Source organism: Protopterus annectens, chromosome 5.part1 (assembly GCF_019279795.1).
Source record: "Protopterus annectens isolate FY-2018-M chromosome 5.part1, PAN1.0, whole genome shotgun sequence".
Classification (NCBI taxonomy): domain Eukaryota; kingdom Metazoa; phylum Chordata; order Ceratodontiformes; family Protopteridae; genus Protopterus; species Protopterus annectens.
The window spans coordinates 350,758,910-350,780,264 of NC_056736.1; the positions used below are offsets into that span (position 1 = coordinate 350,758,910).

Here is a 21,355-nt window from a genome sequence, read left to right on the forward strand (position 1 = left end):
AAGAATAGAGATTCTGTGGGACCTGACAATATCCCTGGCTGTGTTCTACATAAACTACAGATTGAACTGGCACCTCACCTGTGTGCCCTGTTCAATCACAGCCTCACCACAGGCTTTGTCTCTACCGAATGGTGTACTGTTACAGTCATCCCTCTCCACAAAGGAAGAGCGACTACAGACCCTGGGAACTATCGCCCCATTAGCCTGACAAGTCTGATATGCAAAGCTATGGAATGCATCATCATGGACCTAATAAACAAGGATATAGGGAATCTCCAAACTCTGAATCCCACATAGTTTGGTTTTGTGAAAGGTAGACCATGCCTGTTTAACTTGGTGGACATCTTTGAATCAGACACCAGAGCTGTGGATGAAGGCAATGTGGCTCATACAGCCTACCTTGATCTGGCCAAGGCCTTTGATACCATTCCCCACTCAGGAATCATAGAAAAACTCACTAAGTAGGCATCAACTCCTATATCACTAGGTGGGTTGCAAACTGGCTCATAGATAAAACCCACAGTGTAAAAGTAGCTGACTCCAAGTCAGACTGCCGACCAGTCACAAGTGGAGTCCCACAGGGTTCAGTCCTGTGTCCTTTCCTGTTTGGTATCTACTTTTGTGAAGTCCAGGCCAACATGAATGGACTCCGGCTGACAAAGTTCACAGACAATTGCAAGTTGGGAGCCAGAATTAACTCCCCAAGTGATGTTGACATCTTAGAGAAAGGCCTCACTGAGACCAATGACTGGTGTCAGGATGTTAAGTAGTTAAAATTAAACCAGCAATTTATGAGCTGGTTAGCTTTTCTGCAAAATCATTCTGTCTAGTTAATATAACAAATGTGGTGATCACTGCATAAGCCATTCTTCTGCCACCTGTAGTAGATTATGAGGCATCCACTGATGTTGCTATGTTTTATTTTTAGTCATTTATTGATGCAAAGACAGAGTTTCCACAGTATTCCTGCCAACTTAGATTCAAGTTGCAGCCTATGTGCTGAAGTGCCATGGAATTAGAAAAAGACAGAGCATCCGAGGTGCTGCACTCCTTTTCCAAACAACAGGGAATCTCAAGGCACTGAGTACTTAGCATTGTATGCCCTCAAAATTCCTGGACTTTTGCTATCAGCCGTCCTGGGAAAAGGCACAAAGTGATTTTTGCATGCATTTCCTCACTGGTGTACTTTGTGTGTTTACCCTGGTGAATGGGGTGAGCAGAAGTACATATCAACAAATACAGTATGATGAGCCAAGTAACTGATGGCTCCTGAAAGTCACCAACCCCCCCGCCCCCCGACATTTTCTGTGTTAGACTTAAGGTTGCATCTTCTTGGAGAGAGGGCTTATGCAGTGAGCATATGTATCAGAGCTAAACTTCTTAAGTTAGCCAGTGCCACAGAAAAAGAGAGATGGAGACAAAGGGAGATACAGAGGGTGGAAGGAAGAAGTGATGGCAGAATTCAGATTAGGAGGCCTTGATCTCTGTAAGTCATTTAAGCTGAGACGGACACTGACTTCCATTCAAGCAACTTTCCCTGTATTGATGTTTCAGGTATTTATGTGAAATTAAAAGTGGCATTAGTTCCTGCACTAAAACTTTGGAGGCAGGGATTATTCCATTCACAAAAAATGCAAGGGCTGGTAATCAAAACTTAAAATGATAAGCCCTTTAATTTTCATTAGTGGTGTCATTTTATCTTTATTTTATACCAATACAATTATATAATTTTGTCTTTAAATTAAAAGTTTGAAGGGGGCATGACAAAAATGTTCACACACATCCAGGGTATCAATAAAGTTCATGAGGACAGGGTGACACATATGAAGAAAAAGCGACACCGACTGTAAGTAAAAGCTTGCTGTCTAATAAACATTTCAAGTGCACATTCCATAGAGTTGTGTGTGTTTAGTCATGTAGAACATCCATCCTAAGAGTGTTGGGATATTTTATGTAACAGAAGTTCAAGAATGCATGTCAAAGACATAAGGTAGTTCCCCTGGAAGACATAAGATAAAAGCAGAATACCTGAGGCAAGTAGCCATATCTGCCATGGTAGTCACAATTTTTTTTGTTTTAACCAAAAGCACCTTCATTATTTGAAACATAATAAAATCGAATAGTAAAACAACTGTCAGTGAAAATTAGCTAAAAATTTCCGTTGCATATTTCTGTGTGCAATACAGTTTAGTTGATAAGAACTTTTCTGAGTAATATGATAAAGTAATAAGGTCATAAATGTGTTACTTTTAATTGCATATATAGAGAAGTTAACTTGCTATACCTTCTGTAGGGGTTATCTCATGTCTCATTTGTAATTAGCTGCATGAGATATGAACTAAGCAGTTAACAGCATAGTACTTCAAAAGACCTTAGAAGAAATACAAGAATATACAGTGCATTTCATTTTAACGTCTGCCTATCATTTTAAAATTACATTATAATGTTTGCATAAAATAATTATGGTCATCACAAATGGAAATAAGTGGATGTAATTTCATTATATAAAAAGGGACCTAAGCATGAATGCAGTAATTAGAGACAAATTGGATGCATCTCATCTGTTTGAAGACTATTAAAACATTTAATTAAATACTTAATTACTCCATAAGTATGCACCAAGGGCATGAAAACTTAACTTCATGCAAAGTTAATATTGTTAAGGCAAATCTGAAAAACGTAATGTTCTTTCCATTAATGTCCACTTTACATTTCTACTTATTTGTTAAGTAGAGATGTATATTTCTGTTTAATAGTTGGAATGAAATGAAATGTTAGGCTTGGTTAAAGAAGTACAAATCCTTAGACTAATTTGAAGTCAAATTAGATTTTTGATATATGATAATCAGTTTGCTGTACAGTAACATTATATAGTTGAAATCATTACCTTGTCAGTATCTGATTGATTTATTGATTGGTAGATTGATTTTTGAAGCTTCTCTTTCTAATCCAGAACTCCTAGACACTAGAAATAAGTAAATAATCTGCAAAGTACATTCTTTAGAATTTTGTTCTAGTCACGTCCATTTTATTACAGTTTATATTACCAATGTCCTTTAAATAGCAGTAATGTTGCACCATTGCTAAATAACGAAATCAGAATTGTCTTGATCTACTCTTGGATTTTTTTTTCAATGTAGAGTAATTTAATCCAGCTAATTTTTGTGAACTGTTAAACAGAGACCTGTTGAGATGGTTTTGAGACTTGTAAGTGTAGCAAATGCATACTTTTATTATCAGATTTTGTTACTAATGCTTTTGGTTTATATGATATTATTAAGAATATTTTGCAGTGTTACTGTGCTTTTTCTTGTAGTATGTCTGAGTCATTTTGATTGTCACCATGTAAACTGCTTAAACAAGAGTCCTGAAATATTTCAGTTATACAGCTTGGCTCCTATGATCCCATGGTCTTAGCTGAAGTAGGACATAGATCATTAGTATAATTAACAATCCACTGAGTGTAATGAACAGGTGTCTGATGAACAAAATACTGGCACAAGGATTATTTTTTCATTTTGTTTTGGCTCCTCGTCTAGTATATGCTTGACAGCTCAGGATGACATTAAAGTAATCTGAAAAGCCGCAGTATGACACAGATTTAAATAAATGCTGCTGAACCAATCCCAAGCCTAAAACCTTTCCTTGTGATAATCATCTAAGATTATTCAACTATTTTCATTAGAAGCTAGAAATGTAAATGTTAGTGTTTATTATATGATATCATGCAGTTAAGTTCTAAGGTTTAAAATGTACTTTATTTTAACAACTAGTTTTGCACAAGTTCTGTTAAATCCTTCAGATTAATTTGTCAAATATTTCAGTAATTAGTAAATTGGGTTAAGGCATAACTTGCAAACATAAGTAATAAAACAAGAGAAGACTTTTATAGGGTTTGGCTTAGACTAAGCACGTTGTTTTAAAATAGCACTGACATTTTCAAGATTTCTTCAAGAAACAGATCGAGTTCACACTTATGAAATGAGTGTGTTATGCCTTTTGCCTATTGATTTATATGGCAGTTGAGATCTAAATACCTAAAACAATGCATCTACACTGTCATTTTTATTTCATTTGGCGCACTGTATTTAATTGTTCCTAACTACATTTTTTGAGCATCTGACCCTTTAATAAGTATATGGCTCTATTTTTCTGTTTTTAGCCTCAGAGTTAGTACTTCTTTTGACTGTTAGGAGTAATGACTGGTGGAGAGGGGAAGAAGTTGTTAGTGCTGGTTGGAAGCAGATTTATTTTTCAGCATGGAGCATGGATTGTGCTGAGAGCTTTGAAGTTGTGAATGGAATAAAAACAAAAGGGGCTCATCAAAAGCTGGAGACACTTTGCATTTACAAGCATCCTATGTATACATCCTCACTTAGAATGTAAAAACAATTCTAATAAAAAAACCTTGATTTTTCAGACTTGTAACTTAAAGGATTTTGTACACTTCCATTTTAAATCAAGCATATTATTCTAGGAACATTTATCATACTGTAATATAGCAATAACTAATGACATGGGTGAGGTGTATTGAAGATTTACCCATTGTTGGTGTGGTTTAATTAATTAAACAAAGCCAACCGTGGGTAAATCTTTAATGTACCACACCATACCTCTCAAACTCTTAGAGCAAGAAATCTGGGCAAAGCCATGATTAAAAGTGGGACAAACGCCCAAAAATAGGAACAATTTTTAAATATTGCTCTTACAAACTAGAAAGTTGATAGAATAATAAGTTTTACATTAAAATACATTTTCTGAATGATATGAAGTCTGAAACTCAAATGTCTTTCATTATTTTTTAACTTTGATCTTTAATGAATTGTCACTAATTTGTCAGAAAACCACAATTTTATGAAAAATGGACCAAACATGTAAAACAAAAATCTGAACATTCTGCAAAAATCTGGACGGCTGAGAGGTATGTACCACACTCAGGAGTCAGTTATTACTATTATACAATGACATTATTTAAGAAAAAAATTATTTACTTTTCTTAAATAACGTTTTTGTATAACGGTGCCATGGTGTTCTTCCACATTGTTTCCTGATTCTGCTCTTTGATAATGTACTGCGCAAGCATATGGGACTTGTGTTCCCAGGCTTACATAGTACATCACCAGTTTAGTAAGCAAGCAACAGAGAAAGGATGATCTCCGTTGCTATTTTTTTGAAAGGAAAAATAAAGTGTAACTTGATGGTTTAGAAGTAAAAGAGACACAGGAAAATACAAGGAAATTCAGGTATGTTTTAGTTTGCAGAACCTATCTGATTTTCTTGTATTTTCTGTGGTGTTGTACATACTTCACAATCTTTTATTTAAAAACATGAATACACGTGCATCGTATTAAGGAAAGAAAGTTGTTAGTTATTGCTGTAATACAGCACATCACACTTTCACAGTGCACCACACTTTCTCTCTTTTGATGTCCTTATGCATGGCAGTTTACAGTACTGTGCAGGATCAAATTTTAAATGGGGATAAAGTGCATTTTAGGCAAACAAAGGCGATTGTGAGACACTCTGTAAGAAATGGAAATAACTGTTAGTGGCTCAAGAGTACATTACACTTTCTATTTTTTGATGTCCCCTATGCATGGAATTTTACAGCACTGTACAGGATAAATGGAGATAAAGTGCAAAATAAAATGTATTTATTCCATGGTTGCATCTTTGCAGACAAGAAAAACTATGTTTTGCCTAATAGAAAATAAAAGCCTGGCCGGACTTATATTGTTGGTATATTCTCAATTTACAACGTGCATGCTGGTTGGGCTGAGCAATCAGTGAACTCCTTTTGGAATGTTAATGACCAAATGTATAATTCTGAATATTTTCTGATCAGAATGTTCTCTTATTCATGCCTTAGCTGCATGTTTCTATGCAGATTAAGGTATTATCAAAGCCGTGTTCACAGAAGGCTTGAAAATGTTACTTGCATGTAATAGGTTAATGTTAGTTCACTGTTTAAACATGTTTATTGCTGTAAATGTGTTATCACCAAGGAAGGTCATTTAGTTACAAAACCAGGGGTTTAGATATTTTTTTCCCTACTGGTTTGTTCTGTTAGTTAACAAACTGAATTTTATTTTTCAGAGGAACACAAGCACAAGTGACAAAATATAACAATGCATCACTTTTCCTGTTTCTGTGTAATGGAGCCACCAAACAAATGAGGTGCTAATTTTTTCAGCAGTACTATGTGTTGTGTAAAAGCATATCTGCCAAAGACAAATTTACTAAGCCACTCAAACACAAAAACACTATCTTTCTATGAAAGTGGTACTTTTTATGGGCGTGTTGGTCTGCAGGTTGACACTTTTATTGTCTCCTGGCCCCTATGCTGATAATGAATTAGAGAGCAAAGCATTGGTAACTGTGTTGATTTCAAAGAGAATTTTCCTGTCATGTTCATATTTTGTGGTATGGTAATTACTTGAACTGCAGTGCCATGAATAGCCATAAATCTGGAATTTCCAGTTGCTCTTATGAAGTTCTGCAAATAGGAGTTAAAAGTAGATCAGTTTAAGTTGCTGTCTGAGACTAATGACAGGAGATACCTGAATTGTTTTATGCTGTGATTATTTTATTATATTCTGTTATCATTTCTTTAGCTGTTGAGAATTTGAATAGCATTCCTGTGCTTTTCCATGCAGAAGTAAGATGGTGATAAATAAGCATTTTAGTTAGACGTAAAATGGCTGCTGAATAGGGTAGTGCTGAACATTACACAAATAATGCTGCAGACAAAATGTCACAGATATTACATATATCTGCTTTATACATAGGAAACCGATTTCGTAGTGTAGAAACTTTAGTAGCTAACATTACCATCTGATGGCATAAAGAACTTCAAATATTGTGTAAATTGTCATGTTTTTTAGAACTAGGTTAAATCATACTTAGAAAACCTCAAGAAGTGAAATCAGAATAAATTACCAGTAACGACAGCTGAGTTTTTTTAATTAAAATCAGTGATTTAAGTTATACGCAACTTCACAGTAGATCTGCTTTCACATTCAAAGGTTCTTTCCTTGACTGGATCCTGGTGTCTGACCCAAACAAAATCTCCTCCTCTGGTACTCTACCAAATAATATTAGTGACCACTCACCTACCTTCGTAATACATAAGGTTACCCCTATCCCACACCAACGCCAAATAAAGCACACTAGGGATTTATTCAATTTCTCCCCCTCTACCTTCAGTGAGATCTTATACAGTGTGAACTGGACACCATTAAAACATCTCCCACTCAATGATGCTGTTGTGTTTTTTAATTCAACATTTCTTGAGATCTGAGATAGGATAGCCCCACCTCACCTCGCTTTAAGGATAAACGTGCCAAATGGCTGACCAAACAAACTAAGGAAATTATGTCCACTAGAGACAAAGCCTGGAAAGCCTGACAAAAAAACAAAAAGCCAACTGACCTCACTCATTATAAACAGCCACGCAACCAGGCAAAACATCTGGTGATTAAAAATAAAAAAGAACATTTCCAAACTTTTTCAAAAAAAATACAAACAAAACTCTAAAAAGTTCTGGGGAGCACTCAACTCAACTCCATAGTTTGTCCAGGCACTAAAAATAATCCTTGCCCAAACCCTGATACGACTCCCACTTTATATATTTTTAATATAATATAATATATAATATTCATTAGTTCTGACATCATGTAACTAATTAGTACAGACATCATAGCAGGCATCTTACTGTGATTACACTGAATTAATCTGTGTCACATTCTTAGTCATGTTTAATGTTACAGGATGCAGAGACGTGTTACAAACATGATTTCCATGTAAAGTAGGTCAAGTTCACATGTACACTTGATAATTCAGTTCTGTTTGTTGTTTTTTTCCCCTTAGTGTACAGCGATTCTCAGATGAAAATCAGATGAACACCCATAACCTAGCAATTGTGTTTGGGCCAACACTTTTCCAGACAGATGGGCAGGACTACAAGGCTGGGCGAGTTGTTGAAGATCTCATTTCTCGCTATGTGGTTATATTTGATGTAAGTCAAGTAGTGCATACTAGAGATATGGTATTCCTGCTAGCTACTGAGAGAAAATAAAATGAAAGTCTTTACAGGGATGTTGCTTTTCATTACTGACACCTCAGATGTCAAGCATACTTGAGGAGTATAACTAAACATGCTGGCTGAGCAGCTCTATACCCTGCTCCCTTTCAGTATTAAAACTTATAGTACATGCCTTTAGCAATTACAGAAAGCTGTGAAAGGAAAAATGGCTTGTTTTATACACTAGTACGTCTTAAAGTAACTTGGTTTCCTGTTGCTTGCAAAGAGAAATCTTTGTGTACACCTTGACCATTCATTCATTCACTCTCTGATACTCTTGCATGTGTGGAGGCACACACACACACACACACACACACACACACACACACACACACACACGCACGTGAATAGACAGAGAGGTATACACTCACCCACATAAGCACCCGCACAGACAGGTGTACTCATATGCACTTGCGTGCTTGTGCATACATAAATATACATATACACACAAACACTGGCATGTGCACCTGTCATTGCAGGGTGTAAGCACCTATGGGCAATTTGAAGAAACACCATATCGCCAACCTAATGTCTTTGTGATGTGGAAGGAAAAGAGAGCACCCGATGGAAACCCCCACAGCCACAAGAAAGACATGCAAACTCTGGGATGTGTTCCAGCCTGTAAACAAACTGGAAAACAAAGTACTGTGAGACAACAATATCAAGTACTAGCCTGTGCCATTATGTGGCTATTTGTGAATTTGAAAATTTAAGATATTGTAACTTTATTGAGATGGTCATTAACTATACAAATAAAGGTAAGTTTGAGAGTAGGCATCATAGGAATGTTACAGCGGCAGTGAGCTATAGTTGCCGCTTCTGTAACATATGTGCTTGGACCAATAAGGCACTGTATTTCTCAGGTAAGGAATGTATATATTAAGCATCTTCATCACTCATTTGCCGTAGCTGTAGTGTTAAATTTGAAAGTTATGATGTAAATATCACCTGCATGACAGGGAGCAATGACAGAAACAGTGTTATTGTAACCCTTTTTATTTTAATACACATTATGTAAAGCCAGGAAGCATGTGTATGTAAAAATTCAAAAAGTGTTATAATTAAATCCAACATTAGTAAAATCCAAGCAAAACTGCTTTGCATTCCCATTGTAGATACAGAAACATTTTTGACTCTCTTGGTCAATGCTCAAGTTTTTTTTCTACCATTAATATTTTTTTAATTGAGCCAGAGGGGTTACTTATCTTAATGGCAGTGGCAACTGGCAATATGTTGTGCTGCCTGCTGTCCACTCTGTAGCTAAATGAAGATTTCCTTTTACTGTTTCCAGGTTGTTGTAAGCTTACAAGGTATAAAAGTTCCTGCTGTTGTGCCTTAAACTGTAACATCCTGGTGTAATGTCTAAAATAACTACCTTTGCCAATTATTTCTTTCACTGTTAAACAGAAGTTTAAAACAATAGATTAAACTATCCATGCTATCGCATCACTCTCAGAAGAACAGGGCTCTTGTACTGCAAACATAGATTTTATTTTTTTTAAATATGTAATTGAGTCTTGATCTCAGAAAATACTTTTTTCTTAATCTTAACACAAAACACAGGTAAACACATCCAAGTAATACAGTAGATATAAAACATTAATCATACACTTGGTTTTATAGGAAAAATGCAACATATAATTAAAACTGCAGTTGATAATATTATCAGTATGAATGTCATAAGTTCATAGATTCATGCTTTTTTAATTTCTCCAAATCTTTTGGGATTCTAATACCATGACAGGAATGGACCCCATTCCTAAGTCAAAGTATGATTAAAGTTCATGAGAATAGTATTGTTTCAATCTTTGATGTCAGCCAAAAGTACTCTTCGCAGCACCCACAATGTGCCCAGTAATGACTCCTTCTGCAATTCATATGGAATTATATGTATTGGTAACATATCTAAGTACGATTGTAGATTATTTTTTGTAAGACCTATTGCTCTTACTACAATTGGAACTGTCTGGGTATCTTTATTCTGCATTGCCTTCATTTCTACCTGCAGATCCTGATGTTTTACGACTTTGTGTCTCTCTCTAAGCAAGACAGTGCAGTCACTGGGTGTGGTGATTTCAATGATCAGTGCTACTTTTGTCTTCTTTTGGACCACTGTATCTGGTTTTCTAGCATCTATCTTTTGAACTGTTGGTAATGAGTGATCTCATGTGATGTAGACTTCATCATTTTCTATGATACTTTGTGGCTCATGTTTACAATGTTTTTCAGCTACTTCAATACCATAATGTTTGCACAATCTCATTCTGCCATTAGTATGTGGCAACCAGCACAGAGGTGTGTGACTGTTTCCAATTTGGTTTTACAAGACATACATTTGTCTGTTTCTCCCACATGTTCAATGGACTTTGTAAACCAGCATGTACATAGCTCACTATCTTGAGCTGTCAATATTAACCTTTCATCTCTTGGTTTGAATTCACCTCTCCTTAGCCATTTCTGCTTTCGCTCCTTATCGACATGAGGTTCTTCCAGAAGTTTTCTGTATTTGCAACTATATTTATGCATTTTCCACATTTCTTGGCTTCTCATCTGATCATTCACCTAATAGTCTTTCTTTCTTTTGGTTTTTGACATATTCAGTTGCTGCCTGATTTCTATCTACTTGTGGTTTCATTTCCATTCCTGCTTGACGCCAATATGCTTCCTCTAACCTTAGCAGTGAAGTCATCTTAGATTTATTCTCCTCATGTTTTAAAACTTTCACTACATTTGGGTCTTGTGAGGTCAGCAGATATGTGTGGAGTCTCACGATTGCGGATTTGTACATGTAATCAATTTCAAGGAGGACTGTCCCTCCTTCAGAATGGGGAGTATATAATCTTGGTATGCACTTATTGTTATAAATCATTTGGTAAGCATGAAGCATCCTTCTTGTTTTACTATCTAATCTGTCCAACACATTTTGGAGCCAGTCAGTCACTCCAAAACTGTAAGTTAGTACAGGAAGTGCAAATTGGTTTATAGCTTGGATTTTGTTCATATATGTCAATGCTGTTTTCAGGATTAATTTAAGTCTTCTAAAGTATTCCTTACTAAGTTTTATTCACATTTGTTCGTGCTTTATTGTTGATTTATACACTCCTTCTTACTCATGTTATTTTATATCGCATTCTTGTCCCAAACCGATGTTTTCCTGGTACTGCTGTTTTCCTGCTTTAAAGGTTGCTTTTGCACATTTATCAAGACCAAATGACATTCTTATATCATTTGAAAAAGATTTAACCACTTGCAGATGTACTTTCAGTTCCTCATCTGATGAGCTGTACAGTTTTAAATCATTGATAAAGAGAAGCTGATAAGTATTTACACTTTGTTGCTTTCTAGGAGCCAAATTATAGTCATGGCCTAAGCTGTTAAGTAGACAGCTTAATGGGTTAAGGGCAAGGCAGAATAACAGCAGTGACAGAGTCATCCTGGAATATCCCTCTTTGAATTATTATCCCTGGGATAATAATTTGTCCTTTATCATGGCTTAATTGCAAAGTGGCCTGCCACTGTTTCATGGTCATTGCAATGTAGTTGATCAGTGTAGGATGTATCATATATTTTTAAGCACTCTTTTATGCAGGAATGTGGGATACTACCAAATGCTTTTTTGTAGTTAATTCATGCCATACTTAAATTCTTCCCCTTTTTACAGCTCTCCACTATGACTTTATTTAACAACAAATGATAATTTGTTCCATATGACTTTCTTTTGTTGCCCTTTTGTTCTACTACCATAATTCAGTTGTCCTCTAAATGACTATAAATTCTGTCTGCATCAATTCCTGTATATAGCTTATACATCATCGGAAGGCAAGTTATTGGTCTATAGTTTTTAAGGTAGCTTGCAAGTTCATTCTTAAGTAGGAGCATTGTTTTTTCTGTTGCTAGCCAGATTGGTGTCTATTCAGGGTGTGCATATAAATAGTTCTTACTCATAGCTAAATTTTCGTGCAAAGATGTTAATACTTTAACCAAAAGTGAGGTACTGCATCTGGGCCTGGTGTTTTCTAAATGGAGGCTTTTCTTAACTTTGTTTCAATCTTTCTGAATGTTACTTCATCCCATTTCATATCCTGTACCTTTAAACTTCTTATTCTTTCTTTTACTTCTTCTGTCCATTTAGCATTTTGTTATGTTCTACAGAGTTTTCATGAATACTTTCCCACAATGTTTCTATTTTTTTCTTCTTTTGGTGGGCTTTCAATTCCTTTTGCCTTGTTTCCCAATTCTCTATAAAACTTTTTTGGGTCATCAATAAATTGCTTATCTTGTACTTTTCCTTTATATTTATCCACGTATCTTCTAAGTTTTTTCTGCCTGTGCTGAGATTTTTAGTTTGTTATTTGTGATAGTGTATTATAGATCCTGGACTGTTCTAATACTGTGCATTTATTTTATTACATTTGTCTTTCCTAGTATTTTTGTTGATCTCTTCTCTCGTCTATCTTCTTGTAACAGTGACACTTCTTTCTTAATTGCTTCATAGTTTTCTCTGATATTTCCATGATAGTATCCAACTTCTGGTAGAACTTTATCAGTTATTAATTTAGCTGTACAGTAATATATCCTGTTTACTTCTGTTATAATGCATGGATCTCTATGGACAGTCCTAATTATGGTGTTCATTTGTTTTACCAAACTTCTGACTTTTTGGGGTTTTGTTGACCTTCTGCAGTCTATTTCTTTTGTAGATCTTAATATATATATATATATATATATATATATATATATATATATATATAACAAAAAACGGAAAACACCAAATGATAAAAACTTGTATAAATTAGAAAACTTCCCCAATGTGATGCAGCAAACTGTGAGCATCTTCCTTTCTGTGGTCTTCACCACTATCTCTGTGTGAGAAATATGGTTTGATTATTTGTAGTATAACTCATGTATTTGAAACTGTATATATGAAATAATTTTTAACTCTTTTCAACTTTTAACTTTAAAAGCATTTAATAGTGTTTTATAGCTTTATATATAGACTGGTTAGTATTTGGTAAGCAACTTCTTAATTAATTCAGTACTTAATTGTTTAATTGTTTGACTGACTATGAACTAAGTGAGAAGGTATTTAAACATACTGACTTTTTCTGTTCTTGATGTCTGATGAAGTGGAACACTGAATCCACGAAAGCGCTTACATTCATTAAATACTTGTGTTTTATTAGTTCGCTGTTGGATTATTTGTTTCTTTTTGAATGATAGCTGAAGAATTGAAGAATTTGCTCAGTTTGCTGCATCACATTGGGGAAGTTTTCTAATATATATATATATATATATATATATATATATGTATATATATATATATATATATATATATATATATATATATATATAATCTATGTCTATTAAATCAAGCAACTCTTCTCTTAGCTCATTTTCTTCTAAACTGAGGGCACATTTTTTGTTTTCCAATCCCTGTGGGCATTCTATAGAAAGTTGTATAGCATCTTCCTATGGCACATTCTCTTCAGTTTCATCCTGTGCCATCCATTGCTCAGTCAAATGGGAACTTGCTGACCTATCACTCTTCAACATTGACTGCATCAGAGTTTCCACAATTTCCTGTTCTTTCTCTTATTGTCCAGCTTCAAGTGAACGTTTATACTGATTTCCTGTAGAAGGCTGCAAAATATCTTCATATGGCACCTGACCAATTGCTTCCTGTTCCACTGGTTTCCTCTTAATTTGGATATTCATTGCTGTATCCTGTTGTGATGTTTTCTGAATTAGATATTCTACATTGAGTCCTTCACTTTGGAGGTACTTCATGACCTCAGTTTCTATTTCTTTAACTTCTCCATTACTGATCTCCTTTTCTACTTTTCCTCTTTGTCTTCTTATTTTTTGTTGTAAAGTTTTCCATGTCTGGAGTTCTTTGCCTGTATTTCCTCTTCAAATATCTTTGGTGCTGCTCTTTTTGTATTCGTTAGTTTTGCATTCTCCTTTGCACAAATATTACACCATATAAATCTCTTTTTCTTTTCCATGTCCATATTTCTTCTTCAGACGTATCCTGATCTTCCTGCTTCTCCTTACTTTGGGGACTCACTCCTTCATGCTGTGATGTAACCTGTGTTAGAACATCTTCACCAAATACTTCACTTCAGGTACTCCATAACTTCAACTTCTGTTTTTTAATTTCTACTTCACTAATCTTCTTTTTTACATTCCCCTCTTTGTGATGTTATTTTTTTATTGTGAAATTGTCCGTATCTGGATGCCTTTGCCTGTATTTCTCTTTGAAAATCTTTGGGGCTGCCTTCTTTATATTGATTAATTTAGCTTTCTCCTTTGCATAGATATTGCACCATATCAAACCTCTCTTCCTTTCCCATGTTTATATTTTTTTTTATACTTTTCTAAAATCTCTAGGTTTTGTTGTTTACATTTTTGTACTTCCTCAGATGCTTCTTTTTCAAAACAGATCAAAGTTTCTTGTGTACTATTTTTCACAAATCTGTTGTATTAATGAATACAAATTTTTATGTGAAGCTTCTGACAGTTTTTCTTCTGGAAGTATTTTTCTTTCCTCTAATTTGTCTCTTAATTGTTTTTTATATCATGTGTCTGTAAATTCTGGGCTTTTTGTATAATGATAACAATACATAATTTCTTTCTTATCCTCAGTATTCCACTTTATCATCTTTATGGCTGTTTTTTGGCCTTTCGGTTTTTGTGATTTTTGTGGACTACTACTTTCTTCTACAACAGGGGGGCCATCCTCCTCTGGGCCTGGCCCCATTGTAGGAATGTTTCCATATTTTGAGAATTCTGCTCTTGTCATCTTTCTCAGTCCTGGCACCAGTGTGCCTGCCAGGATTGCACACTTTTTTATCCTGGGTCTTGTGCACCCAGCTATCTTTTTTAATTTTTAACCTACTTCTGTCCATGATATATGCTATATCAATACAGTCTATATATCAGTGTCGTCTTGGTGAGATTTTGTGGAAAACAAGGGTCCACCTCGTAAAGGTACTCACCAAGACTTGAGTATGAATTCAGTTTCAGCAGTAATACTCTCCTTTACTTGCTGACTTATCATCTATCCATTCTGACCACTAGGGCTTTTATGAGCCTAGCCAAGCATCTCAATGGTATGAGGTAAAGGATTAAGGAGCTGTTTCCTGTGGTCCAATGGTGCAAGGATAGAGTCCCTCCCCCGGACTCCATTGCCTGAGTGTGTGACTCTGAGTAAGTCACTTATCCAGACATTGCTACTGGGTCGAGAATAAAAAAGGTCAATGGAGATCAGCTATCACACAAGACCAAGCCCTAAAAGTGCTATTAAAAAAAAAAAAAAAAAAAACAGAACAAAAATACTGTATCGATGGGTCCTTACAATATTCCTGGATCCATCTTAACTAGCACGAAGCATGATTTGCCACACCCCTAACAACACTGTTCAGCCTCAGCCTCCATACAGGTTTTGTGTCAAATGGGTGGAGAACAGTAACAGTCATTCCCCTGCATAACAGCACAACTTTCATAAACCGAGACAATTATGGACTCATTAGTCTGACCAGGCTCATATGGAAAGCCATGGAAAGACGCATCATGGATTTATTCAGTCAGGACATAGGGAACCTCCAAACACTGGACCCATCTCATTTTGGATTTGTCAGGGACAGGTCATGCTTACTCATTCTGATGGATTTTTTTGAAAAGGTCAACAAAGCAATGGATGAAGGCAAAACATACCTTGACCTGGCCAAAGCTTTAGACACAATTCCCCACTCAAGCATAGCAGAAAAGCTAAATAAACTGAGAATAACCCCCTATGTCACCCACTAGATTGCCAACTGGCTCACAGATTGGATGCAGATAATCAAAATAGGGGATTTTACCTCCAGAGAGAGACCAGTCACCAGTGGAGTCCCCCAGGGTTATGTGCTGGAAAGTCTCCTGTTTGGCATCTACTTTTTTTTTAGTAAAAGCCAATATGAAAGGGCTCTGACTGACTATATTTGCAGATGAGCAGTCATTGAATCCTCATATGACTTAGCCATCCTGCAGGAAGGTCTGTCCCAGACAAATAACTGGTGCCAAAATCATGAATTGAAACTAAATGCCAAAAATGCATTACTGTACCCTTTGAGAAGTCATCTACCCCAGAGAACTAACACATTGACAATATGCCCCTAAGAGTTGATCTAGTTGTTCAAGATTTGGGAATTTATGTGGACAGTAACCTACCTTTTGACTAACATGTGTCTACTGTTGTAAGAAAGTCCATCTGTATTGCACAGGTTCTAAACAAAGGGATTGTGTGTAAATCTAGGGATGTCATTATTATTTTGTACTAAATTCTCATTCACCAGTCATTGACTATAATGCCCCCTCTGGCATTTATTTGTCCAGGCACATGCAATAACTGGAATGCCCACAGAGATGCCTTACTGAAAGGATACATGGCCTAAGCAACATGTCCTGATGGGATCAACTCAAAGGCCTGTCACTATACTCATGTCCTGTAGACTGCTAAGAAGTAACCTGTTTCTGGCATGCAAGGCATCCTCCAACCCATTACCGATGGATTTACTGTACATCAGCAAGTCAAATGGCATCATAAATACTCAGTGTAGAGATCTAAACCTCTTCTGCAGCATCAGTTTGGTGGGACAGGTATATCTCATAAAGAACAAACCTGCTGTGGAACAGACTCTCTATTCACATAAAACAAAGTTTAATCCCTGACCATATTGAAGTGCAACTTAGATCTATGGATGGGAAACAGAAAATTTACTCAAGGACTATCTTCTGTACTACAAATGACAGATGCAGCTCCTAAATGTAATTACTGAACATGGGGATGGGTAAGGCCTGCCTATAATGAAATGGGATAGGTTATTTGGAGCACAAAAAAGAAAATTGACGTCTTAAAAATGGCTCCAAAGGTAACTAGACTAGTACTTACCTATGAACCTATCAATGCTAATCAGAAAAGTAGATGCCAAAAAGCAGCGGGTCCAGCACAGAGCTCTGAGGGACTCTGCTAGTGACTAGTCCTTTTGTGGAGGTCAAGTCTAGTATCCTAGCTTCCTGGATCCTATTTAAGAGCCAACTGGCTGTCCACCATGTACCACTGGGCTTTATGCCTATGTTCATTAGTTTGTTTACAATGCCCGAGTGGAGTATTTTATCAGATGCTTTATCCAGGTCAAGGTAGGCAGTATGCACCATTTTGCTCTCATCCATTGTTTTGGTGACCTTCTCAAAGAAGTCAGTCACATTGAGTAGGCATGAAAGACAAAGTAAAATAAAATAAAATAATGAAGTATCCTGCAAGTTTATGAGCCTTAGAGGTTATTTTAAGTGGTATATGCAAGCTAGGTCAAGATTTACAAGCTGCCTCTGTCCATTAGAGACATAGGTGCAAAACCCAGGGTGTATTTTTTACTTCTCATCCACTGGTTCTGGTTTCTCTTGTATAGGGTTAGGGAAGATACTGTAGAATGACGACTTTCTCTGGATCTATATCCAGTGTTCTTACTTGTAAGATGAGTGACATAGAATGGTTTTCTAACTGCCTTAGACATATATTGGTTGAAAACCAGGTTACTGTCTACATATGTACCCAAATCCCTGACTACTGGTTTTACTCTCAGGAGTGTGTTATTGAAGGGGAGATTTCCTAGAGTGGCCAACTTCCAAAAGAGTACTATTATGACTTTCTTGGTATTGAGTTTTAAGCTATGGATTTAACCCCATTAATTTCTGTGGTAATCTTTCCTGCAGGATGTTAGCATCTTGGGGAGATTCTTTTATTGCTCCTGGTTTCAGACCATCTGCAAATATGGTCAGCTAGAGGCTTTTGACATTGGCCTTGACTTTTGAAAAGTAGATGCCAAAAAGGAGCAGACTCAGCACAGAGCCCTGAGGCACTCTGCTAGTGATTGGCACCTTTGTGGAAGTGGTCTTCTGGGTCCTATTAGCTAGCTGGCTATCCAGGACATAACATAGGGCTTTACGCCTGTATTCCTTAGTTTGTTTTAGAATGCCAGAGTGGGTATTTTATCAAATGCCTTAACCAGGTCAAGGTAGGCAATATGTACCATATGTACCATTTTGCCCCTATCCATTGCTTTAGTTACCTTCTCAATGAAGTTAATCAGGTTGAGTAGGTGTGATATGCCCTTGATGAAACCACACTGAGATGGAGCCAGCATTTGAAGGTTTTCTATTTTCCTCGTAGTCATTTCCATTAATTTTTCCCATGGCTTTGCATGAGACTAGTCAGACTTAAGGATTTGTGGTCGCTAGTTCTCCATTTGCATGGCACAAAGCCTTTCGGGAGTGGTCCTAATAGGTCATGTCTCATGCTATTTAGGAGGAATCCTGGATGTTATCGGGGTCCATCTATGCAGTGTTTTTGGCCTTTTAACGTGCATCTTGGATGGGGGTAGAGTTGTTTAATGGTGTTTCCAGGGGAGCAGCAGGGGAGGAGGGAGATGATTTTGTCAGCCATCAGATTTTCTACATCTTCTGGCTCCATTTACAATCAGTTCTGCATGCTGTTGAGTGCTGCTTTTGAGGTTTTAGACATAAAGAAAGCCTTGTGGTTGTCCTTTGCCTGAGAGGCTACCACTATGTCAAAATGGACTTTCATAGACTTAATTTGGCCTCTTAGCTATTTGTTTAGATTGCTGAGAGTGATTTTACCATGTTGGGCATAGCACATCCTAGTCTTGGCCATGACTTTTTCTCTTTTGTTGTACAATCTGTTTATGTTTGGATTCCACCAGGGTTTTTTGTGTTAGAGCTGGGCTTATATCTAGTAGGCACAGTTGTCTCTATGCAATTACTGACATTATTGTACAGAGTTTCTGTGAACAATTCCGCATAGACAGGTGTGTTTTCATGGCTTGGGGGCACTTGAAATTTTGACAGGTAACAACTCTTACCACACTTATCGGCCACCAAACCAGGATTGAAACACTAAAGGTGGAGGAGTGTCCATATTCACCAAGGATATTTACACCACCAGGTTAGTTGCCCAACGCAATGCATCTGAAATTCTCCAGGTGCAACTAACACTAGGTAAGACTGCAATCCAAATTGTAGCTTGCTACAGATCCGCCACCATGCCCCAAGATTCTCACTACACCTTTCTAAACATACTGGAAAATATTAATATACAACCAAGCACTCTAATACTGGGTGATTTCAACTACCCTGCCATTAACTGGGAAAACTACTCATGTACCAACACCTTTGCCCAGCGGTTCTTGAAATTCATAATTTCCAATGCCCTGGATCAACTAATCCATAGTCCCACCAGGGGCTCCAGTATCCTAGACATGGTCATTACCAAAATGGAAATCGATGCTCCACACCTATGGTCACCCCCTCATTGGTCAGGTCAGACCATAAGCTAATCACCCTTAACATCCACATCCCATCCCCACCCCCCAGTACGGAAACCTCCGTAAAAAAACTTCTCCAAAGCCAACTTCAAGCTGCTCAAGTCAGAAGTTACAAACTTCATGACACCCATGCAGACAGGAACTGAAAGTTCGACTGCTGAGTCCTACAATAAGGCACTGTACAAGCACATCCACTCATGCATGAATCGTGCCATCCCAAATAGAACCAAGATGCTCTCCTCCAAAAAAAGGAAGTCAATCTGGTGGTCCCCTGCCATAAACAAACTTTACAACAAAAGGAAGAAACTGTTGCAGAAAAGAGGAAAATCCCAAGATGCAAAAAACTCCCATACCAGCCTCAGTAAGAAGCTGAGATCCCTCATAAAATCCTCCAAAGCTAGTTACGAAAATAAAATTGCCAAAGATTCCAAAGACAACCACAAGGCATTCTATAACTATGTCAATAATCTAAATGGCAATGCTCAGATCTGCTCTGAGCTACAACAGAATGGCATTAAATATACTGATCCAAAGGATATTGCCAATATCCTGGCAGACTGATTCAGTGCCAACTTCACCCCCCCCTCTCATCCCATAAATGGCCCATCTCAGTACCAGAAGACTGCCAAGTTCTGGTAATAACGGCCACACAGGTAAAAAACACACTCTCCAAAGCTAAGAATACAGCATCCATGGGACCAGATGACATCCCAGGCTGTGTACTACATGAACTACAAAATGAAATGGCACCTCACCTAAGTGTCATGTTTAATCATACCCTCACCACAGGCTTCATGCCCACTGAGTGGCACACAGCTACAGTTATCCCACTCCACAAGGGGGGATCCACCTTGGATCCCAAGAACTACTGCCCCTTCAGTCTGACGAGCCTGATCTGCAAGGCCATGGAATGTATTATCATGGAACTTATAAACAAAGACATTGGGTTTGTGAAGTGCCGATCTTGTCTCCTGAACCTAATTGACTTCTTCAAATCAGTATCCAGAGCCGTGGATGAGGGTAAGGCAGTCCACACAGCCTATATAGACCTCGCCAAGGCCTTTGACACCATCCCCCACTCTGGAATCATAGATAAACTTACTAAGCTGGGCATTAATCCCTATGTCACTCGATGGGTTGCCAACTGGCTTACTGACCCACCATGTAAAAGTAGCTGACTCCAAATCCAGCTCCAGACAAGTGACAAGTGGAGTACCTCAGGGTTCAGTCCTGGGACCTCTCTTGTTTGGCATCTACTTCTCTGAAGTACAGGCCGACACTAAGGAACTCTGGCTAACAAAGTTCACAGATGACTGCAAACTGGGAGCCGTTATTGAATCCCCAAATGATGTTGATACTTTACAAAAGGGCCTTACAGAAACAGATGCTTGGTGCCAGAGCCATTGGCTTAAGCTCAATGCCAAGAAATGTATAGTTATCTCCTTTGGGAAAAAACATGTACCCATGAATTACCACATAGGTGGCAGTACACTAAACACCGAAAGTGCGATAAGAGACTTGGGGACACAGGTGGCCAGTGGTCTCACCTTCAATAACTACATTGCCACAACAGTCAGGAAATCCTTCTATGTGGCACACCTCATCACTAAGGGCTTTACATCCAGAAAAAAGGAGGTCATTGTCCCACTGTACTCATCCCTCATTAGACCCATTATAGAATACAACACCCCATTGGGTATGTACCTCTCAAGACATCTGCAACAACTGGAAAGGCTGCAGAAATACCTCACTAAAAGAATCACAGGCCTAAAGCAGATGCCCTATGCTGACTGCCTTAAAAAACTCCAGCTATACTCTGTCGCATTTCATCTACTCTGAGGCAATCTCTGCTTAACATACAAGGCCATGTCAAACTCAGAGCTGTTGGACA

The 21,355-nt window shown here is 37.3% G+C and overlaps 1 protein-coding gene across 6 annotated transcripts in view; it reads left to right on the forward strand.

Annotated features, from left to right (window-relative positions):
- ARAP1 (ArfGAP with RhoGAP domain, ankyrin repeat and PH domain 1) overlaps positions 1 to 21,355 on the forward strand; it is a 2,759,262-nt gene that overhangs the window by 2,311,140 nt on the left and 426,767 nt on the right. For all 6 annotated transcript variants that reach the window (XM_044073028.1, XM_044073030.1, XM_044073029.1 and 3 more), the window contains one exon: positions 7,870 to 8,017. In XM_044073028.1, the coding sequence (XP_043928963.1) occupies positions 7,870 to 8,017 (148 nt within the window). The remainder of the gene's footprint in view (positions 1 to 7,869; positions 8,018 to 21,355) is intronic.